The sequence below is a fragment of the Halichoerus grypus genome, chromosome 2 (genome assembly GCF_964656455.1).
Source record: "Halichoerus grypus chromosome 2, mHalGry1.hap1.1, whole genome shotgun sequence".
Classification (NCBI taxonomy): Eukaryota; Metazoa; Chordata; class Mammalia; order Carnivora; family Phocidae; genus Halichoerus; species Halichoerus grypus.
Genome location: NC_135713.1, coordinates 7198595 through 7217963, shown reverse-complemented (window position 1 = coordinate 7217963; position 19369 = coordinate 7198595). Strand labels below are relative to the sequence as shown.

The 19369-nt window shown below is 41.9% G+C and overlaps 1 protein-coding gene across 8 annotated transcripts in view; it reads left to right on the top strand.

Annotated features, from left to right (window-relative positions):
* The window catches only part of SEMA5A (semaphorin 5A), a 479512-nt gene that overhangs the window by 206366 nt on the left and 253777 nt on the right, over positions 1-19369 (top strand). For 7 of the 8 annotated variants that reach the window (XR_013445480.1, XR_013445478.1, XR_013445479.1 and 4 more), the window contains one exon: positions 5673-5772. The exons of the other annotated variant lie outside the window; for it this stretch is intronic. Coding sequence is in view for 4 of the 7 variants with exons in the window: in XM_036104506.2 (XP_035960399.2) it covers positions 5673-5772 (100 nt within the window). In the remaining 3 variants the exon portion in view is untranslated. The remainder of the gene's footprint in view (positions 1-5672; positions 5773-19369) is intronic. 8 annotated transcript variants of the gene reach the window in all.

The following is a 19369-nucleotide window of genomic DNA, read 5'->3' as shown; positions in this document are numbered from 1 at the left end:
GCAGGAGTGGTCTTCTGGGGAAGGTGAGGACCCAGCCCTTGCGTTTTCAGGACAATGTCCTGTCCCCACACATCAGAGCTGAGTGGCCTCGACTGCTGAGCCTTCTGGCCATTCCATTCTGCTTGCATCATCTCTGCCTTCTCCTTCCAGAACGTTCTTTGCTCTGATAAAGCAGATCAGTGCATGGTTATTGACATTTTCTCCTCCCTCCATTACACCAAGACCCTTGGAGCATAAAACCTAACTAGCGACAGTGGGAATGCTCTTTTTTGTAGATCTTAACTGATATGTAGATCATTGTTATTCGTAATCACAACACCAGAAACAATCAATGCATTATTTATTAAACTGAGTGGGTGGCAGTTTTTATTTAACAGTATACATCAGTGGGAATCGATTCGCTTTCACAATGAAGAGGACTTTGATTTTTCTTTCTTCTTGTTACTTTCCAAATGTGTTGCATAATGTGTTACTTGGGAAGCTACCTGTTAGTTTTTCCGATATGGGTTTCAAGTCCCCCAAAGAAGTTTCTCAGTCCTGCTTGCTGGACTCCTTCATTGACTGATGTTTGGAGGGAAGAATGGAACAGGCTCCCCAGAGTCAACTCTTATTTGACCTGGGAGGTTTTCACTCCTCAGTTTTTGCCTGCCAGTCAGCATGGTCTCTGGACTTAGAGGAGCCATGCATCTGGTTTTCCGAGTGACTGTCAGGTTTTGGGACCAGTGCTGGTCTTCCCCTGTGATTCTTACTTACCAGGTTCTAAAAAGTTTTCTTGGCTTGCAAGCATGACTACCTTCAATATCTTTACAGTGTTTGATTTTTTATTTAATAGTCACATTTATTCTTTTAAAAAATTTTTCTTTCTTCTTCTGGGGGTGGGTGGGGAGTGACTAACTTGAATCTGTAAGCGCAAGTCTCTAGTTTATATATACCATCATTTGGGCCAAATTTATTAACACCAACATATGTTCCTAAAAGTTATTTCTTGAAACAGTAATGCTGGGTTCTTTTAAAAATCAGATCAGTATACTTTTTATTAGAATATTTACAAGACAATCACAGAGGTGCTTATGTGGTCGTAAGAAAAGGCACACATGTATCTTTGCAGCTAATTTTGCAATAGAAAGTTGTTGCCAGGGGCCACGTTTAAAAAGCCTTATTTGTGTAATGAATGGATTAGCTAGCATGATTACTGTCAAATATTCAAAATTATCTACAAAGTATTCAATTTGAAGTTACAGGTTTCATGTGACTACTTAACTTCCAAACAAGGTTGTGTTGGCTGCCATATTTAAATTCCATTTCATCAAATGGGTTTTTTTTCCAGCAAGATCAGAAGAGAGAGAAGAGGAAAAACGTAAACCCATTATTTGGGAGGAGTGAGCGTGTTTTAAGAAAGTTAATGTTACTGGAAATTGTACTCTCAACCTGCCATGTGCTGTGTGCCGTCCCCTGCTCTCTTCAGTTGCCCTGGCATTTCTTTGGCATCTGCTGAGCTTGTTCACCACCATCTGCCCCGTGTTCAGACTCTGTCCTCACCGGCCTTACTTGACATTGTATTCTTCTAGCTTTCTGTATTTACGATGGTTTTCTGATGCTTTCTAAAGCAGCACTAATAATTTCTTCATGCTACTATTGAAATCTGTTATTGTGGTGGCAAATTCTACGGATAGAACTTCTGATGTTAAGCTTGTTGATCCATTCTTGTGTTTCTGGAATAAACCCTATCCCATATGAAGCGGTGTGTGTGTGTGTGTGTGTGTGTGTGTGTGTGTGTGTGTGTGATTTGCTAACAGGCGTCTTCCCTTAGCAGTGTTTTCAGCCATATTCTTAAATGAGGTTAGCCAGTGATTTTCCTTTCCCATAATGTCTTTGTGCAACCTTACTGGCAAGGTTATCAGGACCACAGTCGCCTCAGAACTGCATTAGGAAGCTTTACCTCTTTGTCTCATCTCTGAAGTAAGCTGTATAAAGTTGGCATTACATTGCATTCCTTAAAGGGTTGTTGAAATGTACATGTGAAACTGACCCTACTGCCTTCTTTGACAAACTGTACCTGAGCGTTTACTATACATTTTGTCTTGGGTATTTGACACTGTCATAACAAGAGTGTAAGGAAAATGTATTTTAAAAGGTTTTTTTTTTTTTTTTTTTTTAATGAGGGAATATGTGTATACTTCCAGATAGAGGGAAGGGGCCTGGTAACATGGGACATATTAGAGGAGAAAACAGGTGATTTAGAGAAGGGACCAAAGAAGAGGGAAGAGGTGGGGTGAGCAGAGGAGGAGAGGCTGGTCTCGGCACAGAGGAGAGAGCACCAGCCTCTGATCTTGCAGGGAAAGTGGGAGGAGTGGTGTTGGGACAGGCACATTCTCAGTGAGAGCTGGGCTGGTGCAAGACCGTTCCCCCGAGGCCCTCGTGGTGTTCGGTCAGATAGAGGGCATGTGAGATGCAGTGGGATAGCCAGACCTGGAGGAATGCACAGGAAAATCAAAAAAAAGAAGAGAATGTCCAGATTACCCAACTGAGATCTAGTGTTAACCATACAAATACACTGTTCTAGTGGGGTAGCTTTTTGGAAATTTAAATAAGGAAAAGGGAACAATAGTGATAGAACTATAGGTCGTTCACTTGTTTCTCCTGTCTACATGCCTCCTGTTATTATTCGAGGGCATTTTAAGAAGCAGTGTAGCCGTTTTCATCCCTCAGTATAGGAACCCAAACCAGAAGGATGTCTCTTCCTCCTGGTCCCCGTTGGCCACTCTCTTCCCATTTGTCTAATGGAAAAGAGATTAATTCGTGAGAGGCAAGTTCAAGGATTTTTTTTCTGATGTCTTTTTGCGGCCTTCTCTCGCCTTACAGGGCTCATATGTCCACCCCTCTGACACAGAGGTCAGCCTGTGACCCTCTGTTCTCGCCTCCTGCAACCTCCTCATTCTCGCCACCTTGAGTCCAACATGTGTGCCCGGCTCTGGGAGCTGTGAGTTTCGGAGAATAGACTCAGGAGCCGGGGACTCCAGTCCTTGCAGGGCTCCCTGGTCATGAGTTTCCTGTCTGTGTGATGAAGCTCTTGAACTAAAACAGCTCTCTGGGTACCTCCAGGTCTTAGCCATGCTCAGCGATGGCTCTGGAGCCTTTCTTCCCACGTAATCTTGTCCATTGTTGCACCTGACCTGTCCTCTCTCTCGCAGACCACACTTACCTCCTGAGGCCTGTGTCTCATCATCATTGCTTTCCTTTTCCTTTAGCCTGGGAATGATTTTGTTATCTTCCACTTGTTCCCTTAGCCTCACCTGCAGTGAGTTATCAGGCCCGTGGGACGCCCTCACCACCGCTTCCTTCCGCATGCGCGTAGCCACTGGAAATACAGCCACCATGTCACGGGTGTACGGTGCTGCTTTCTAATGCCTCACACTCCGGCCCCGTCCTGCCCGCCAGCGGCCCAGGCACATTCCTAAGGCACCTGCTTTCACGGGTCAAGTACTTGCCCGAGAACTTTTCAAAGCCTCTCTGTCACGGACGAAGCCAAGTCCAAATGTGTGAACCTGGGAGCGAATATGTTTACAGTTATATTTAAACACACCTGTCAGTTATCCATCCCAGTGGTTTCTTGACTTACTGTTGCTTTTTCCTTTCTCTCTTTTCTGTTTTCCCTCGTGCCTTTCATTTTTCATTCTCCTTCTCTTGAATTCACCTACTGGTTGTTGCTCTTTCATTACTGCATCTTTTATGATTGCCTCCCCACATTCAGAGTACTGTGCTCTGGGCTGTCGGCACCTCAGGGAGCTTTGCAGACATAAGAGCCTTCGGCTCCAGCTCCCAGAAACAGAGAACTGATGGGGCCTGATGGGCAAGAAGGTGAGCAACACCGATTATGGCCCTCGGGGCACCATGGCATTCCGCATCGCTCTGTTCCCGTGGAACCCATCTGCACTGTAAATACGCAGTCAGATCTTGCCTTTCTTCTTCTTCTTCTTTTTTTTTAAAGATTTTATTTATTTATTTGACAGAGAGAGAGACAGCGAGAGAGAGAACACAAGCAGGGGGAGTGGGAGAGGGAGAAGCAGGCTTCCTGCTGAGCAGGGAGCCAGATATGGGGCTTGATCCCAGGACCCTGGGATCATGACCCGAGCCGAAGGCAGATGCTTAACGACTGAGCCACCCAGGCGCCCCAGATCTTGCCTTTCTTCTTACCTAGGGCCCTGTCCTCTTTCCCTTCTATGTGTGAATACTTCCTATAACATTTCAAACGCCTGTAAAGATCTTCTATTCATAGACCCTGTGCTTAAAGAAGATAGTAGGTCTAGTTCCCTAACTGAATTTCTGGAACACACCATTTATTAACAACTTTCTATAGCTCCAGGGCTTTTACCTACTGTACTATAATTAAGTGTTTTCTCTTAAATGACTTGGCTCTAAAATGAATAAAATTTATATAAACTTCTAAAAAGAATCAAGACACACATTAAAATTTCAAAGCCCAAATACAGGTCTCTATAGACCTCAACCCTGGTTTCCTTTACGTGGAGTAGAACTTTCTGTTCATGACCTTCTTCCCCCCCAGTAACCGGTAGTAGAGAAGTGCTCTATTTATTATACAGAGCCATTCCTGGAAAATAATCCATCTCGATCATGTCAACAAAGGTGTTTATGTGGGACGTGTTATGGGACCTGGGCACATTTCCATATTAAATCTGGTTTTGGCATCTGCTTTCATTGAGAGACATTATTCCTTTGCTACACCAGTGACTTTGTTGATGTGACATTTGTCATTGTGCCCCTTTATTCAGTGTGATAGCACTCAAAATAGTAAATCTAAGAAAAAAATGACAGTCAGATAACATGGCTAATTGTCAGGAATAATGATAAGGCAAGCCGCGACTGGCAGGCAACTCCCAGAGTATTTTTATGGTGTCAGAAATGTGCTAATAAAAGTTGCAAAAAATTTGGCTCATGGAGCAGCATTCTGTCCTTCTCCAACGCTGTCATATTATCATGAACGGACTCTAGGCTGAGGCTGGAGGCCGTGTCATAGGAGGTCACAGTCTTGTGAAAAACCTGCCTCTACAGAGTGACTATTTCCTGGTTTCCCATAGAGAAAAAAGAATGCCAACAAGGCCTAGAAGTAACTGGATTTCTCATCTAGAAAGCACTGTATGAGTTTAACACGCCTGATAGAACAGAATTGAAACCCAAAGGACAGACATAGGGTGTCCACTTTGAAGGAGGGCTACTGGTGCTCCCGTGTTTATCCTGGGTCCCAAGGAGGGCTTTGTACTTCTCAAGTCTTCAGTTCTTGCCAGTGAGCACACATAGGAAATGGTCCTGTTTGCGTTCAGTATTCCCTTGATGAAGCGTGTGAATGCTGTGTGATTTTTCTGCCCAGCCCAGAGCCCAGAGGAAAATGCACATCTGGTTAGTAAATCACACCCGAGCACGGATGCCTTGCTCACTCTTTATTGGGTGGCCGTTCTCTAGGTTTTACACATCCTCAGTGTAACATTCTGCTGGAATTCTGCTGGAAACCTCCCGTGGCCCCTACGCGATCACATCGGGGGACCTCCAAATCCTCTGTGAAATGTAATGTTTGCTACCTGTTGTGCACATTTTGTGGTCCCTGGAGGAAAAATCATTCATTTTTATCTTTTCATTTATTTATTTTTCCTATTTAGAAATTGGCCCCTGGTTACGGGAGTTCAGAGCGAAGAATGCTGTGGATTTCTCGCAGTTAACATTTGACCCAGGACAGAAAGAACTTGTTGTAGGAGCAAGGTGAGAGATCTTATGTTTCGCCACTGCAGATAATTTTGGATTTCATTTGACATCTGTGCAGCTACACGTGAGCTTCTCTGCCGTAGTTGATGGGTGCCAGGTAATACTTCTAAGAATGAAATACAGCATAAGGTTGCCCCAAAGTCTGCTACTAATAAATAGGATGACGCCTGTTCTTTATAGCGAGTGTTCGGGGGGTTCCCATGTGCCAGGAACTGTCTAACATGAACTAGTTCATGTTTTTTCGTGAAAGCTGAGAGGTAAGTATTGTCAGCATCCCTGCTGTAGAGATGAGGACATGGAGGCAGGACACAGTCTGATGTCCAATAAGAGCTGGACTCAGGTTTCAGACCCAGGCATTTTGACTCCAGAAACCATGTTCTCAACTTCTCAGTACATTCTTCAGTAAAATTCTAGAGTCAAGAGGTTTTGGCATCCATTCCAATGTCCAATCATTACCGTTCTCTGTGACCTTGATTACACCATTTACCAGCCAACTGAGAATTCAGGGAAATTGTTATTCTATACCCCGCTTAAGGTGCATGTGCTCCCGTATCCAGGCCAACACTTGACGTTCCATTTGATGATGAGGCTGCTAGACAACAATTAGAACAGATCTTGAGTTGTTTCCCTCCTCCTTATCATTCCTTCTCTAGAAAACAGGCATAATCCTTGCACTCAAATCACCTATCCTGCCAGTGTATTTTGAGGATGATGTATAAAAAAATACTTCATACCCATCTCTTAGGAAAAATATTAATTTTGAAGAAAGAGGCCTTTTGGCCTCTTTTGGCATTCAAGGAAAACATTTGGGCCACCTGAGTGCTTGTATCTCTTTTGGTCCAATTTACTAGATTATAAAGCATACCTTTCATAGCAAGAGAGGATATGCAGTTTCCATATATACCTGGGTGAAGCTAAATCTGGTTTATTGAATAGTTTCTAGAATCATTGCTTTGGCTCTCAGATCTCTAGGAGCCCTTGTGCATCCACCCAACACTTGATGGCATTGAGATGTATGGGCACAGCGTTAAATGAATAGACAGAAGTTGACTTAGTTTCTAGCATTGAACATGTCACCTGCATCTCTTCTGGTATTTTTGAGCGGGCAGTGAGTACAGATTGGTTGGGCTTACTTGGTGTATTTTTATGTACTTCAGCACATGGGAATACATGGGGGGCTTTGGATGCTGACTTCCATCACATTTCATCACGAGCCTGGACCGGATGTTGCAGGGGCTTTTAATTGGTCCTCTGGCCTCCAGATTTTGTCCTCCTTCTGTGTACCTTGGCCAACACCTTCTTTATAAAATGCCCCCCCCCCCCCCCCCCCCGCTTCGGTAGCTCCCTTCGGATAAATGACGGTGCTTTGGTGTTGCCCATCACACCCTTGTGGTGCCTTGTGGTCCCACATCCCTTACAAACGGAGCTCTTTTTCATTCTCTCATGGTCCAGGCATGTAGAGTTATTTCTATTGCCCACCACTGTCCAATGTTCTCTTTCTTGCCTCTGGGATTTGATAACAAACTTCTTTGCTTTTCTGGAGCATTAGCTACCCCCTCCCCCAAGTTCTCTGCTCAGTGAGCTCACAATCAGAGTAAAGAGATCTGGCTCAAGGGCCCTCCCCTGGACCTGGGCTCCTCCTTCCCCTGCTCTGCATGGTCCTGTTAACATACCTGTCATCTACCTTCCTTACTGCACTTACTGCATGATTTGTGTCAGGTGTCACCCCCCACCCCCCACTCTGCATTATCAGGTGGTGGAGGAGATGTCTATCTTTTCTTTCTTTCTCTAGAAGGTAGCACACAGTTTCTCCCCTGGCAGAAGCTCAAAGATACCTGTTGATTCAACATACCTACTTCAAGGATTTGATTTGTATAGGTGCCCCTCTGCATCTGGGGGGACCCTCAGGGGAAATGGGTTGGGTTTTGTAGCAGATTTATTCGAAATTCCCACGTTTGGGCAAGGACACAAGGCAGTGGCCATCTCTAACCCCAAAGCTAACCCTTAGGGAAAATGAGCTCTTGCTCTTAGCCAAAGGGAAGGAGCCACCTGCTGGGGTAAAAGGTACAAATATGACCTCGGTTGGTAGAGCTGAGTCTTCTACCCTTCATTCAACCCTGAAGGACTTTGGAAAAGGTTTGCCTGTGAGCTTGACTTGAAAGACTCTCCATTGTTTCTGGAAGTGCGGGGTGCTGCATGACTAGGACGGCACCACACACGTGCATACATGCTGCAGGTGTTTGGCTTTTGGCGAATGACACAGATTCTCTTAATGGATGTGAAAAGCCACTGAGCACATTGGCACTGGGAAGAGATACCTTGTGGTCCTGTCCTGGTGGGAGAAACAAGGAGAAGGAAGGGAGAGGTAGACTGGATTTGCTCAGCTGCGTGACCTTGAGCCTGTTTCAGAGTCTAATTTTCTCAACTTTAAAATTGGTGTAATTATTTCTACCCCTGTCAGCTGTTGTGAGGATTTAATAAAGTAATCCATGAAAAGCGATTGTCAGTGTAACAGGCACGTGGTAAGGGCAGTGGTAGGGTAGCTCTGCAGGTAACTCTGGATTTTGGCATCCGTGTGCATGTGTGCTTCTGGTGGTCATCACTGATTGAGGAGAATAGGAATTTTACTAGGAAACTTGGTGGGATTAGGCTCAGAGAGTTTAAGAGGGAGTGTGAGCCAGTTGTAAGACTTTAAAAATAACCCAGCCCTCAGCTTCCTGTTTGGGAGGGCTTGACCTAGCAAAAGAAGTTTGCAGAGCAGGTGCTTATTTAAGAAATCTGTAATGGTTTAAATATGAATGGTAGGAAAATGCGATGATAGGCTTTCTGTTTTCTTATAGTTAGCACTCGGCATTGTAAAGCCATTTATTGGATGGTTTCACTTTATGCCAGTGATACTTTATGTTCTGGAAATTGAATTCACTTAAAGATTCTGTGCACTCTTCACAAAAAGGAGTTCATTGTGCTGCAAAGGGAAAGGCTCTCTTTAAGCAATTTGTGGTTATATAGTGCCAGAAGGTACTTGCATCTTGAATTCATGGAACTTCTGGAAAGATACCTAAATTTACTATTTCTAAGGTGCACATTATCTTTTATATTATTTTAAAGGCATTGACATTCATAGTTTGTTTCACCAAAGGGTTCTTTAAAAATTAAAATAAGGTTTGTGTTTTCAATGATGACACTGAAGCATTTGCATTTTAGAAAATGTGGAAAATACGGTTAAAGCATTAAGAAAAAAACACAATTTCAGAAGTAATCAGTTAACCTTTTCAATTATTTCCCCACATTATTTGATTTCTTTTTGTTTATATGATTGGGATACTATTTTATGAATGATTTATGTATGTCTTTGTCAAAAAACCTACTAAAAGCAGTTACCATTTTGTTTTATTTTATTTTTCATGACATTTTATATATAGGAAGAAAAATTCCGAAGTGAAGAAATATGTTATGGCGTAGAGGTTTGGTAGAGATAACTATAAAAGTACTGATACTAATACTAGTTCACAATGTTGACGTACATGTAAGTTTTGTTGCAGATAGGATTGTAAAGCTGAATGTAAGAAGGTGATTCTATTTTTATTCTCCAAATGAATCTGTCTGTCTTTAGTGTTTCAGGTTCACTGTAAGGATGACAAGTGATTCTGTTCTAAATTCAAATGTTATTCCAAGTGGCAACTAACTTGGCTTACATACAATGTACTGTTTGATTATAATCAAATAATAACTGGGGCATTTACAGATGAGCAATAATTTTATAAAGCATAAAGCCATTTAGTAGTAATGAAAAGAGCCTCTCATCAAAGAGAATGTGGATTTCTTTCCATTCTTTTTGTTTGTTTGTTTCTTGGTCTTTCGGTTGAATTTTTTTTTTTTTTAAGATTTATTTACTTATTTTAGAGAATGAGAGAGAGAGAGACAGAGGGCACGCAAGTGAGCAAGCATGGTGAGGGGGGAGGCGGGGCAGAGGGAGATTAGAGGATCACAAGCAAACTGTTCGCTGAGCGCAGAGCCCAATGCAGGGCCTGATCTCACAACCCTGAGATCACGACCTGAGCCCAAACCAAGAGGCAGATGCTTAACTGCCTATGTCACCCAGGCACCTCTCAGTTGATTTGTGATTATCTTACTCTTCTCTAACCAGCTTCAGTGCAGTATAGGTATATATATTGAAGGGCATGGTCTCACAACCTATGATATTTTAATAAGAACACTCACCCATAAGCTTTCACACCAGGACCTTTGAGTCCAGGAGGAACAACCCTCTGCAGGTGATTAAGGTGGTGGGATTGAAGCACACAGACTCAACACTTATGTCACGTAACAGTCATAATTGATGATAAATATAACAATTTATGACATTGGAAATTTCAAATTTTAATTCTATTAAAATTTAATTCTATTAAATGGGAGCATTATGGAGATATCAAGAGAAAGGGTAAATGGGGATGCATGAGTCTCCTTGCACACCTGACCTGACGTGAGGACCAGCCCAGAGCTTTGTACCTTGCACAAGCCCTTTGCCTTGCCCATATAGTCAATGGACTATTTCCATATGTGGGAAGATCTTTCTGTACATATGTCTATACAACAAATGTATAGATTTCTAGCCAGCGTGTTTATTACTAAAATAAAAAACTACAACCCTAGTGCTTCCAAAACAGAGTTTGATCTGCCTTATAATCACAAAAACCAGCCTTGAAAAATATTAGTGTTTTATTTTCAAGCATTGTTCTGTCCTTGGTTTGAATCTGCAAAAGTAAAAGTAAAAAGGAATGATTAACTTGCTTTTGTTATGCCGACACTGAATTTGCTTTAAGTAGTTACAGCATCTGTTCCCATAAGATCACATTGAATGAATGGGCAGGCTTCTATTTCATTAGACTAAGTTCCTCCTTTCAGAATGATTTTGCCACTGGATCTAAACAAAGAGCTGAATTTTAGATTCATGTAGTCATTTTTTTTCCTTAAATTGACGAATGTAATTTACTCTTTTTTTTTTTTTTGGTGGTGGTTATTTTTAATTACTGTTTTTATTTTAGAGTTGTACCTTAGAATTAATCTGTTGGAAGCAGTATATGATTAAAAGGAAAAATGGAGATTTTTTATAAGATCAGCAATTCTGCTTCCAGTAGCCACTTGGTCCTTCTGTTTTCCAGAGGAGACATTTTAGTCAAGTTTACACAATTAAAGGTAACTCTTGCGGAGTGGAATGAAGTCAGCAATTAGGAGTGAATCCAGAAAGTGGTAGACCCCCATAGTGCAAAGAAATCCAGGGTGGTGATGATGTTTACCTTCTATTTATATTAATTATGATTTAGGAAAAACAGCTGGTGATGAAGAAAAGGATGGCCCTTTTCATTCCTGCTCTTCACCTGGAATTTTTTTTTTTTTAAGATTTACTTATTTATTTGAGAGAGAGAGAGAGAGAAGGGAGGCGGACATCAGGAGAGAGAGACTCTCAAGCAGACTCCCTCCTGAGCATGGAGCCCAATGTGGGGCTCAATCCCAAGACCCTGAGATCATGACCTGAGCCGAAATCAAGAGTTGGACGCTTAACTGATTAAGCAGCCCAGGCTCCCCCTGAAATTTTTTTTATCCTTGAGCTTATTCGTTAAGTATTTTCTCTTCTCTATCATTTTTCTTCTCAGTGTTGGCACTGGATTTATAGATGTGTGGTTCTCTTAGGTTTCTCTTTGCTTATCTTCTGCCTTCTTGTACCTATTAATCTCCTTTCTTCCAGGAGGCCTACTTGATTAATTAACCTGATCTGTGTTAAAAAGTCCCACTCCTTGTCTGCTGGCTTCGTTACGTTTTGTCCAATATCTGCCAGACATCAGTGTACCTAAGCATCACCACTGTTCATTCAAAGTGAAGCTTCCTCTGTCCCTTGCTCGCAGCTCTGCTGCTTCGGTGGGATGGAAGGGGTCCAGGAGTGTGAGCTTTTAAGAAACAGGTGGTCTACAGACACTCTTGTGGGAAGGACTTCTGCACATCGTGTTCCTTTTGCTGTTGTAAAAAAAAAAAAAAAAAACCCAGAATAATCTCTGTACTTTCTTCCCTGCTGGAACTGGGGAGCAGATAAATCTAGCAGCATAGTTATTTATTTAGTTATAAAGTCCTTTTTTTCCCAAAATGCATGAATGAGCCAACAAAGCACAGTAATAAAAATTAATCAGCCTCTTTACTTTGAGTGTATGTGTACGCTAGTGTTTGAGTGTTGAGAGCTTTGTTCCCAGCCCGTCCCACATAGGGTCCATCAGAGTTTATTAGTTCACGTAGTTACTCTTTTAGGACTGTTCATTCATCATATATTTATTGAACCTACATTATGCCAGGAAGTATCTAAGGCATTGGGGAGACAAAGATGAAGTGTAGTCTCTACCTGATGAAGACTTCATAGCCTGGCGCAAACCTAGCGCAAGGTTGGCAAGCTGAGCCTCCGGAGTTGGCCTCCTGTTTTTGTAAATAAAGTTTTATTGGCATGCAGTCACACCCATTCAGTGGCATATTTCCTGTGGCTGCTTTTGAGCTTTACCTGCAGAGATGAGTAGTTGCAACTGAGACCGTCCTTTAAGGCAAAGCATTTGCTATCTGGCCCTTAAAGAAAAAGCTTGTGGGCTCTTGGCCGGTGGCTGTCGGGGGAACACAAGCAATGAGAATTTCCCAGGGAGGCCTGGGTCAAAGGTCCTGGAAACCCCAAGAATAAAGAAACATGATGGTTTTGGGGGCTGGAAAGGGTGCACCGAGAAGGTGCTCTTTCAGGTGGGCCTTCGAAATGCATTAGGAGTCTGGCAGATGGAAGAGTCTTCTTGCCGGAAGGACCGTACCTTGGGGAACATCAGAGATCCTGATGAGGCTGAGAAGAGCTCAGCTTGACTGGACCAGTTGGTGACTGAGAGTGGAAGTTGTTGCAGGGGAGGCAGGAGCTCTAGGTGGGGTCAGATTATGGAGGAGCTTGGACTTAATCCTCCAGACCAGTGATTCCAATTTTGGCGGTCATGAGAGGCCTTACAAAAATGCAGATGCCCAAGCTTCTCTTCTGATAATTGCAATTAGACTTTCTGGAAGTGATGTTGGAATCTTTGGTTTAATCAAGTTTCTGAGGGTATCCTGGCCTGGCAGATTTGGGAACCTCTGCTAAAGGTATTAGGAGTTTAGGACATTTTTAAGCCTACATATTTACATGCTCAGATTTGCATTAGGAAGGTACTTCTCCCGTATTGTGTGCAGAGTGTTCTAGAGTTTGAGGAATTCAGAGGTCGGGGCGGTGGATCAGGTGACAGAAAGAACTTACACTCAGGCCGTGATGGTGGAAATGAGGAAGAGAGTCAGATTTGAGACATATTTCAGAGCTGGGTTTGACAGTGATTGATGGCGACTGAAATGGGGTGGCAGAGGGCAAGGGTCAAAGGTGAGATTTGGAGCAAGATTTGGGAATGTGGTTTGTTGTGATGGCATTAGCTAGCCCCGAGCATGTGGGGAATAAACTGCAATTCTTTGATTATTTGAAGATACATGAAAAAAAAAAATTTAAGGTTTTGCTAACTCTGAAGATAACCCAGAAAAAGAATTATATATGGAGATCTCTTGAGGAGTGAATATTCCTAAGAAAGCAGAGGTTAAGGGAATTGTAAGATGGTTCAGTTGGTATTTTTTCAAATGAAATATGATCTCTATTAACTGAAAAATGGGAAGGAATGAATCAAATACCCAGTGGACCCTCAAAAGCAGAGGCTGTAATTTAAATTTGGAGCAATAAGTCATCATCTGTAATCCTTAAAGCACTGAAGGATTTGCAAGTTCTATTTAGAGCGTAATAAAATTTAAATTATCAGTGTGATTATTAACAATATTGATTAATAACTTTGACCCTAAATATGCTTATGGGAAAAGGTTTTTCTGATTTTACGTCTCTGCAATTTGCTAATAATATTGATCTTAATTATTGCATGCCTCTCAGAATCCATCTTTGTTATTTCATTTTACTTCCTAATAACAAGAAGCTCTCCATCTATTTCTGTTCCTTTTAATCTTGGTGTTTAAACATACAAGAGTGCCATTAAAATGATTTGTTCTTGGTTTTGATGTGTTCTTTGAAACATTCCTAATAACAAAGACTTGTAAAGAGTTTGAAGTAACCTTTTGGGGATAAGGAATGAAAAAAGCCAATGCAATTTTGGGGGGAGTTTCTCCTGGACACATATGGTCATGGCAACAATAATAAAATTGGAATTATTTTAAAAATTTCATAGCCTAAAGTACATATATTTACTATTTTTGAGGAGGGTAGGAACAATTTTGATGAGGATGTAGCTCATGACATGAGTGTATTATTCGAAAACTGGAATCTAAATGTGATCTAACTGAATAATTAAAAAAATGAATTAAGTCCCCAAAAATCTGTGGAAAAAGCACATGAAAGAGATATTTTTGGAATGGTTATAACCCCAGAGAAAATAAAGGCTCCTGGAATTTTCTTGGAGTCAACCAACATAGTGAAAGTCTCTGGAGGGGCACCTGGGTGGCTTAGTCAGTTAAGCGTCTGCTTTCGGCTCAGGTCATGATCCCAGGGTCCTGGGATTGAGCCCCGTGTCGGGATCCCTGCTTGGTGAGGAGTCTGCTTCTCCCTCTCCCTCTGCTCCTCCCTCTTTCTCTCTCCCTCTCAAATAAATAAATACAATCTTCAAAGAAAGAAAGGAAGAAAGTCTCTGGAACAACAGTTATAGATAGGTTGGTGAGCTCTCTGAGTTGGTTACAGGATGAAATGAAATCTTCACATTCTTTAAGCTTATTGATAAGATTGCTGTATTATTTATTTACATTTAGATAATAAATTATTTTTTATAAAAGACTTTTTTTTTTTTGCTTTAAAGGGTAGTTATTACTTTTCCTTAGCTTTGAAATCATGAACTTATATTTTAATATTCAAGTCTATCAGTGCAGTTGAAAATTTGGGTGTCATGGAGGATGTCACTCTTTCAAGCTCTGCACGGTCACGTGCTGACGACAGGTAGGATGGAATCCTGCCATGAAGAGAAATCAGGGAGGACGAAGCTGGCAGGGGTACACGTGAGGCTGGCCTCTCACTTGACGTCCGCTCTCAGATTTCCCCAAGTGGTGATGATTTCTCTACAGTTGTGTGTTTTGTCTTCAGATTGTTTTACGATCGACCATGGTCTAAAGCTTTTATTAAGTGGAAAGAGAAGTCACTGTCATCATTGTTTAAAACAGATTTGGTAGATTTACTTGTTGTTCTGTCTCTGTCTTCTCTTCGTGCAAAATGCATATCTGTCTGTCTTAATTATTCATTCTCCTGCCCCTCAGTTATGAGCAAGCCTCTCACCTACATGTTCAATAAGAACCCAGGCTTTCTTCTTTGATTTTATAGCTATATTCATCAGAGACCAATTGAGTTATTCTAAGAGAATGTCATTTTGAAACACCTGTGTCTTTCATAATTAATGGAGGTCAGAGTTAAGTTTTATAGAGTCTCTAGATAAAATGAGTCATTTAGTTAATATGCTCATGATGGCTCAACCTTTTCTTTAATGCCGGCTGAATTTTATTACTTTACATGAAGACACAAATGAACTTCGTCTATTAAGGCCTGCATTGCTCCCTCAGAGAATTTATTGTTGTGCTTAGTGATTTGTTGCTAATAGGCCACTGGGGAACATGATGGGACGCAGGAATGAGTTATACAATCCTACAATCAATAAAAAATAAATTCCAGTGAGGAGGGAGAAAGCACACTCAGATGTCTAGTGGGGAAACTGTCAGTTTGTGTCTGCCAAATTTAATGGCTTTGTGATTTGAATTATTCAGTCTGTTGGATCTATGTGTCCCTCATATATTATTACTCCTAACATTTGAATGCACAATGTCAAATTTTATTCCAAGATATGTGAAAAAAAGGAGATCCATACCAAGGGAAGAAAAACTCATCCTTTTGTTCACTCTCGTCGTAAAACTGACCTTTACAGCATGGAAAATCTTGCTTTGTACTTCTGTAACGAGAGGGGGCAAATAGAAATACAGAATAGTTCCCCTTGAGCTGTGCAACTAGTACATTCTAAAACCTCTAATCTCTTAACCTCTTGCACCACTGCCTTTGTCCCCGAAGAATGGCAATATTCCTTATTACTACCTATTTACATCTCAGGGTGTTATGAAGATGAATGAGACCACTTAAATGCTCCGGCTTGCTCAAAGCATTGCCTTATGAAAGAAACTGACCCTATATGAAACATTTGGTTAGCATTCCCTGTTGGCGGGGAGCCAGAACCATTACTCCTTCACGTTGGAAAGGTTGGTAGCCTTTCTCGTGAACCTCACATATATTGTTTTCCCTCCTGTGTGCTCAGGATTGCAAGATAAAGTTATTGCCCCTCTCTAATGCCCTGGAGAACAGCCACTTCCAGGGACCATAGATCTCACTTTAGTGTGTGAGTGGCCCAACATCTGGGAATATCAATTTTTTATTCCCTTTAGAAGATTTTCTTTCATTTTGTAATCTTTAACGTCGTAGGTCGTTGACCTCAACTGTGATGGATCAAGCTGTCTTGGGAGATTTCGGGTCCCTCACGTTGCTAGCTGGATTGGAATGTGTCCAATAGCAAAAATGGACTCGAAGTTGTACTTGGAACCAAATAGTTTGAGGAAAGGCGTTTGAGCATAGTAGAATCCACACTGTGTTTTGTCAGGTTCTTAGGTTCCAGGGAGGTGATTAGGGAATTCCACAAATGTTTTGTTTCTACTTAGTTTTTTAAAATATCTTTTAAATCATTGAAAATCATGATAGATAAAGTGAATACTGAAAGGTGCCATATTACTTATTTCTACTATTGAAAGGTCCAGGGAGGCATTAAACTATCTACTTGGATTTTGTGTAGACCACAGTTGTGTATTTAACAGATTTTTGAAAGTCCCTACCAATTCTTTGTCTCCGAAATCAAACAAAAAATAGCAACAAAAATGTAACCAACCAACTGATGCAAAGATCGACTTTAAATAGATGTTGAGGCTGTGCGAAGTTATAGGTAACATATTTCGAATAATTCTAGTTTAAAAATTTTTAAGTTAGTTTAATCAATTGACTATAATTAAGAAATATTATATGTAAGTACTTGTTGAATGAGTTTTTGTTAATAAAGAATTATCTTTCCGGGGTGCCTAGGTGGCTCTGTCGGTTAAGCATCCGACTATTTTGGCTCAGGTCTTGATCTCAGGGTCGTGAGATCTAGCCCTGTGTTGGGCTCCGTGCTCAGTGTGGAGTCTGCCTAAGATTCTCTCTTTCCCTCTCCCTCTGCCCCTACCTGCCCCCTCTCTCCTTCTCTGAAAAAAAAAGAAAAAGGAAAAAAAAAAAAAAGAAATAAAAAGAATTATCCTTTCTCTCTTACATGCTGAGATTTCATTTAAAATTATTTTGAAATTTGGCACTGAGTTCTAAAAAACAAAAACACTCAAAGTATTTCTCATAATTTATTGAAATATGTCAGGATAACAGGTCTTTCATCTGATGGTCACATATTCATGCAACTCTCTTGGCCATCTCATATCTAAAAAGAGTCACGGTCTTTTAGGAATTTGTGTGACTTAAGTATACTGAGAAATGTTATAGCGTAGCTCTCTCAGTGTCATAAATGAAGAGATGTGGGCTCTCTTAAAGTACGGGCAGGCAGTTTCAGGAAGAATTTGTGGGAAATAAGGAGGGAGAAAGGAGGCACCATGTAATCAGCCAGACCAGTCGGATTAACATGTTCACTTAATGGGGAGACATATGTCACAGTCAGATCTCAGTCCCAGGGGTGAGAATCAATTACCTAGAATCAAAAGCTTGCCATTAGCAGTGTTGAGACTTGAATCATCTCAAAACGATATGTAAATGCACCTGTGAATTGAAATGAAGACATGAAATATTTGTGCTGTAACAACTATTACTGTGTGTGGGGGGGTGGGTGTGGGTGCTGGTGAAATTAGGGAAGGGGTCATGGGATGACTGGCTGGTGAAGCTGAGTGGCACGGTGGGCCAAGAGAGAGCACAGCGTGAGAGGTCTTGATACTAATGCTGGGACTTTATCTGATCCTAATAATCTCGAAGAGGTGCATTGCACCTCTTAATTTGCAGACTTTTCCTCGTCAGCACATTAAAGGTATATACCTTCTAATGACGACTCAGCTTTAGGGTTCCTGAATTCTCTGCCTTTTTTTTTTAAGATTAAAAAAACAAAACAAAACAAAACTGAGGATGGTTTAAAAATAATGACTGGTTTGCATCTTGTAACCCAGAAAATACCAAAGGAGAAATTCCAGTCCTGTTTGATGCTTCTCTCCATGGCGGTGGTGGTGGTTGTGGTGGCCTCTCGTAATTACCATGGCTCTTTCTCTGTCCCCTTCCCTTCCGTTCCCCTCCTGCATGTCTCCACCGTCCTGAGGGATTACTGACCAGATGGTAGTGAGGGCGCCAGAGCTGTGAGGTGTTCAGGGGAGTAAGAGTAAATGGTTGAAATTCACCAGCAATGGTGGGGGCAGGGGAGGGCTACTTTTACAGACTGTCACCTGCGGAGTGAGTTTTGCTTGGGGACATGTGGATTGAGAATGTGGCATGATTCTTATAAATCAGCGTCTTCTTGTCTTGGTCTCTTGGGGCTGCTAGAACAAAACTCGACAGACTTGGGTGGCTTATAAACAATGGAAATTTATTTCTCACAGTTTTGGAGGCTGGGAGTCCCAAGATCAGGGAGCATGGCTGGGTTCTGGGGAGGGCCCTCTTCCGGGCTGCAGACGGTGGACGTCTCACTGTGTCTGTAGAAAGGTGAAGAATCTCTGGAGCCTCTTTTATCAGACCATTAATCCCACTGATGAAGGCTCCAACCTCATGACCTAATCATCTCTCAAAAGTCCTGCCTCCTATCACCATCATCTTTGGGGGTTAGGATTTCAACGTAAGAATTTTGGGGAGGCACAGACATTCACACCATAGCCCTTCCTTCACGGACAGCACCTGAAAACTGGACCCAGGGGTTTCAAATAATGATTTCTATACCTCCTCTGACCCACTCCCCAAGTAGAGAGAGGTCTTTGAACTTTTCTCTCCAGTTGTCCTGTCCAAAGCTCTACAGAGCATGGTGGACACTACCATCCTCTTTCCTCAGTGGTATGAAGGAAACTCCAGCTCTTAGTTTGTGTGTGAGAAGTGCCTTTCTAGAAAGTTCCCAGATATGGGTGTGTGTGTGCGCGAGTGCCCGCATGTGTGTACACAGCAGGGGGGTGGGTGTATGATGGGAAGGGAGAGAGAGATGGGGAGGGGGGGTGGCCTTGCAACCTCATCAGAGCCCTTAGGTAATTAATTGATTAAAAATATGAATTATTTCTTTTACTGTAAGTATTTACAGAAAAAGTCTTTCTTAAAAGAGCTAGTGAGTGCAAAGAGTGTGAAGACTATGTCCCAGAACCATAAGCCAAACAGTGCTGTCTTCTGTTCTAAAAAGCCCATAGGGCCATACCATCCCTACTGACAGCAGCCCGCACTCCTGAACACACAGTCACGCTGCCTTATGCCTAAAACCAGCAATGCCTGGACAGCAGA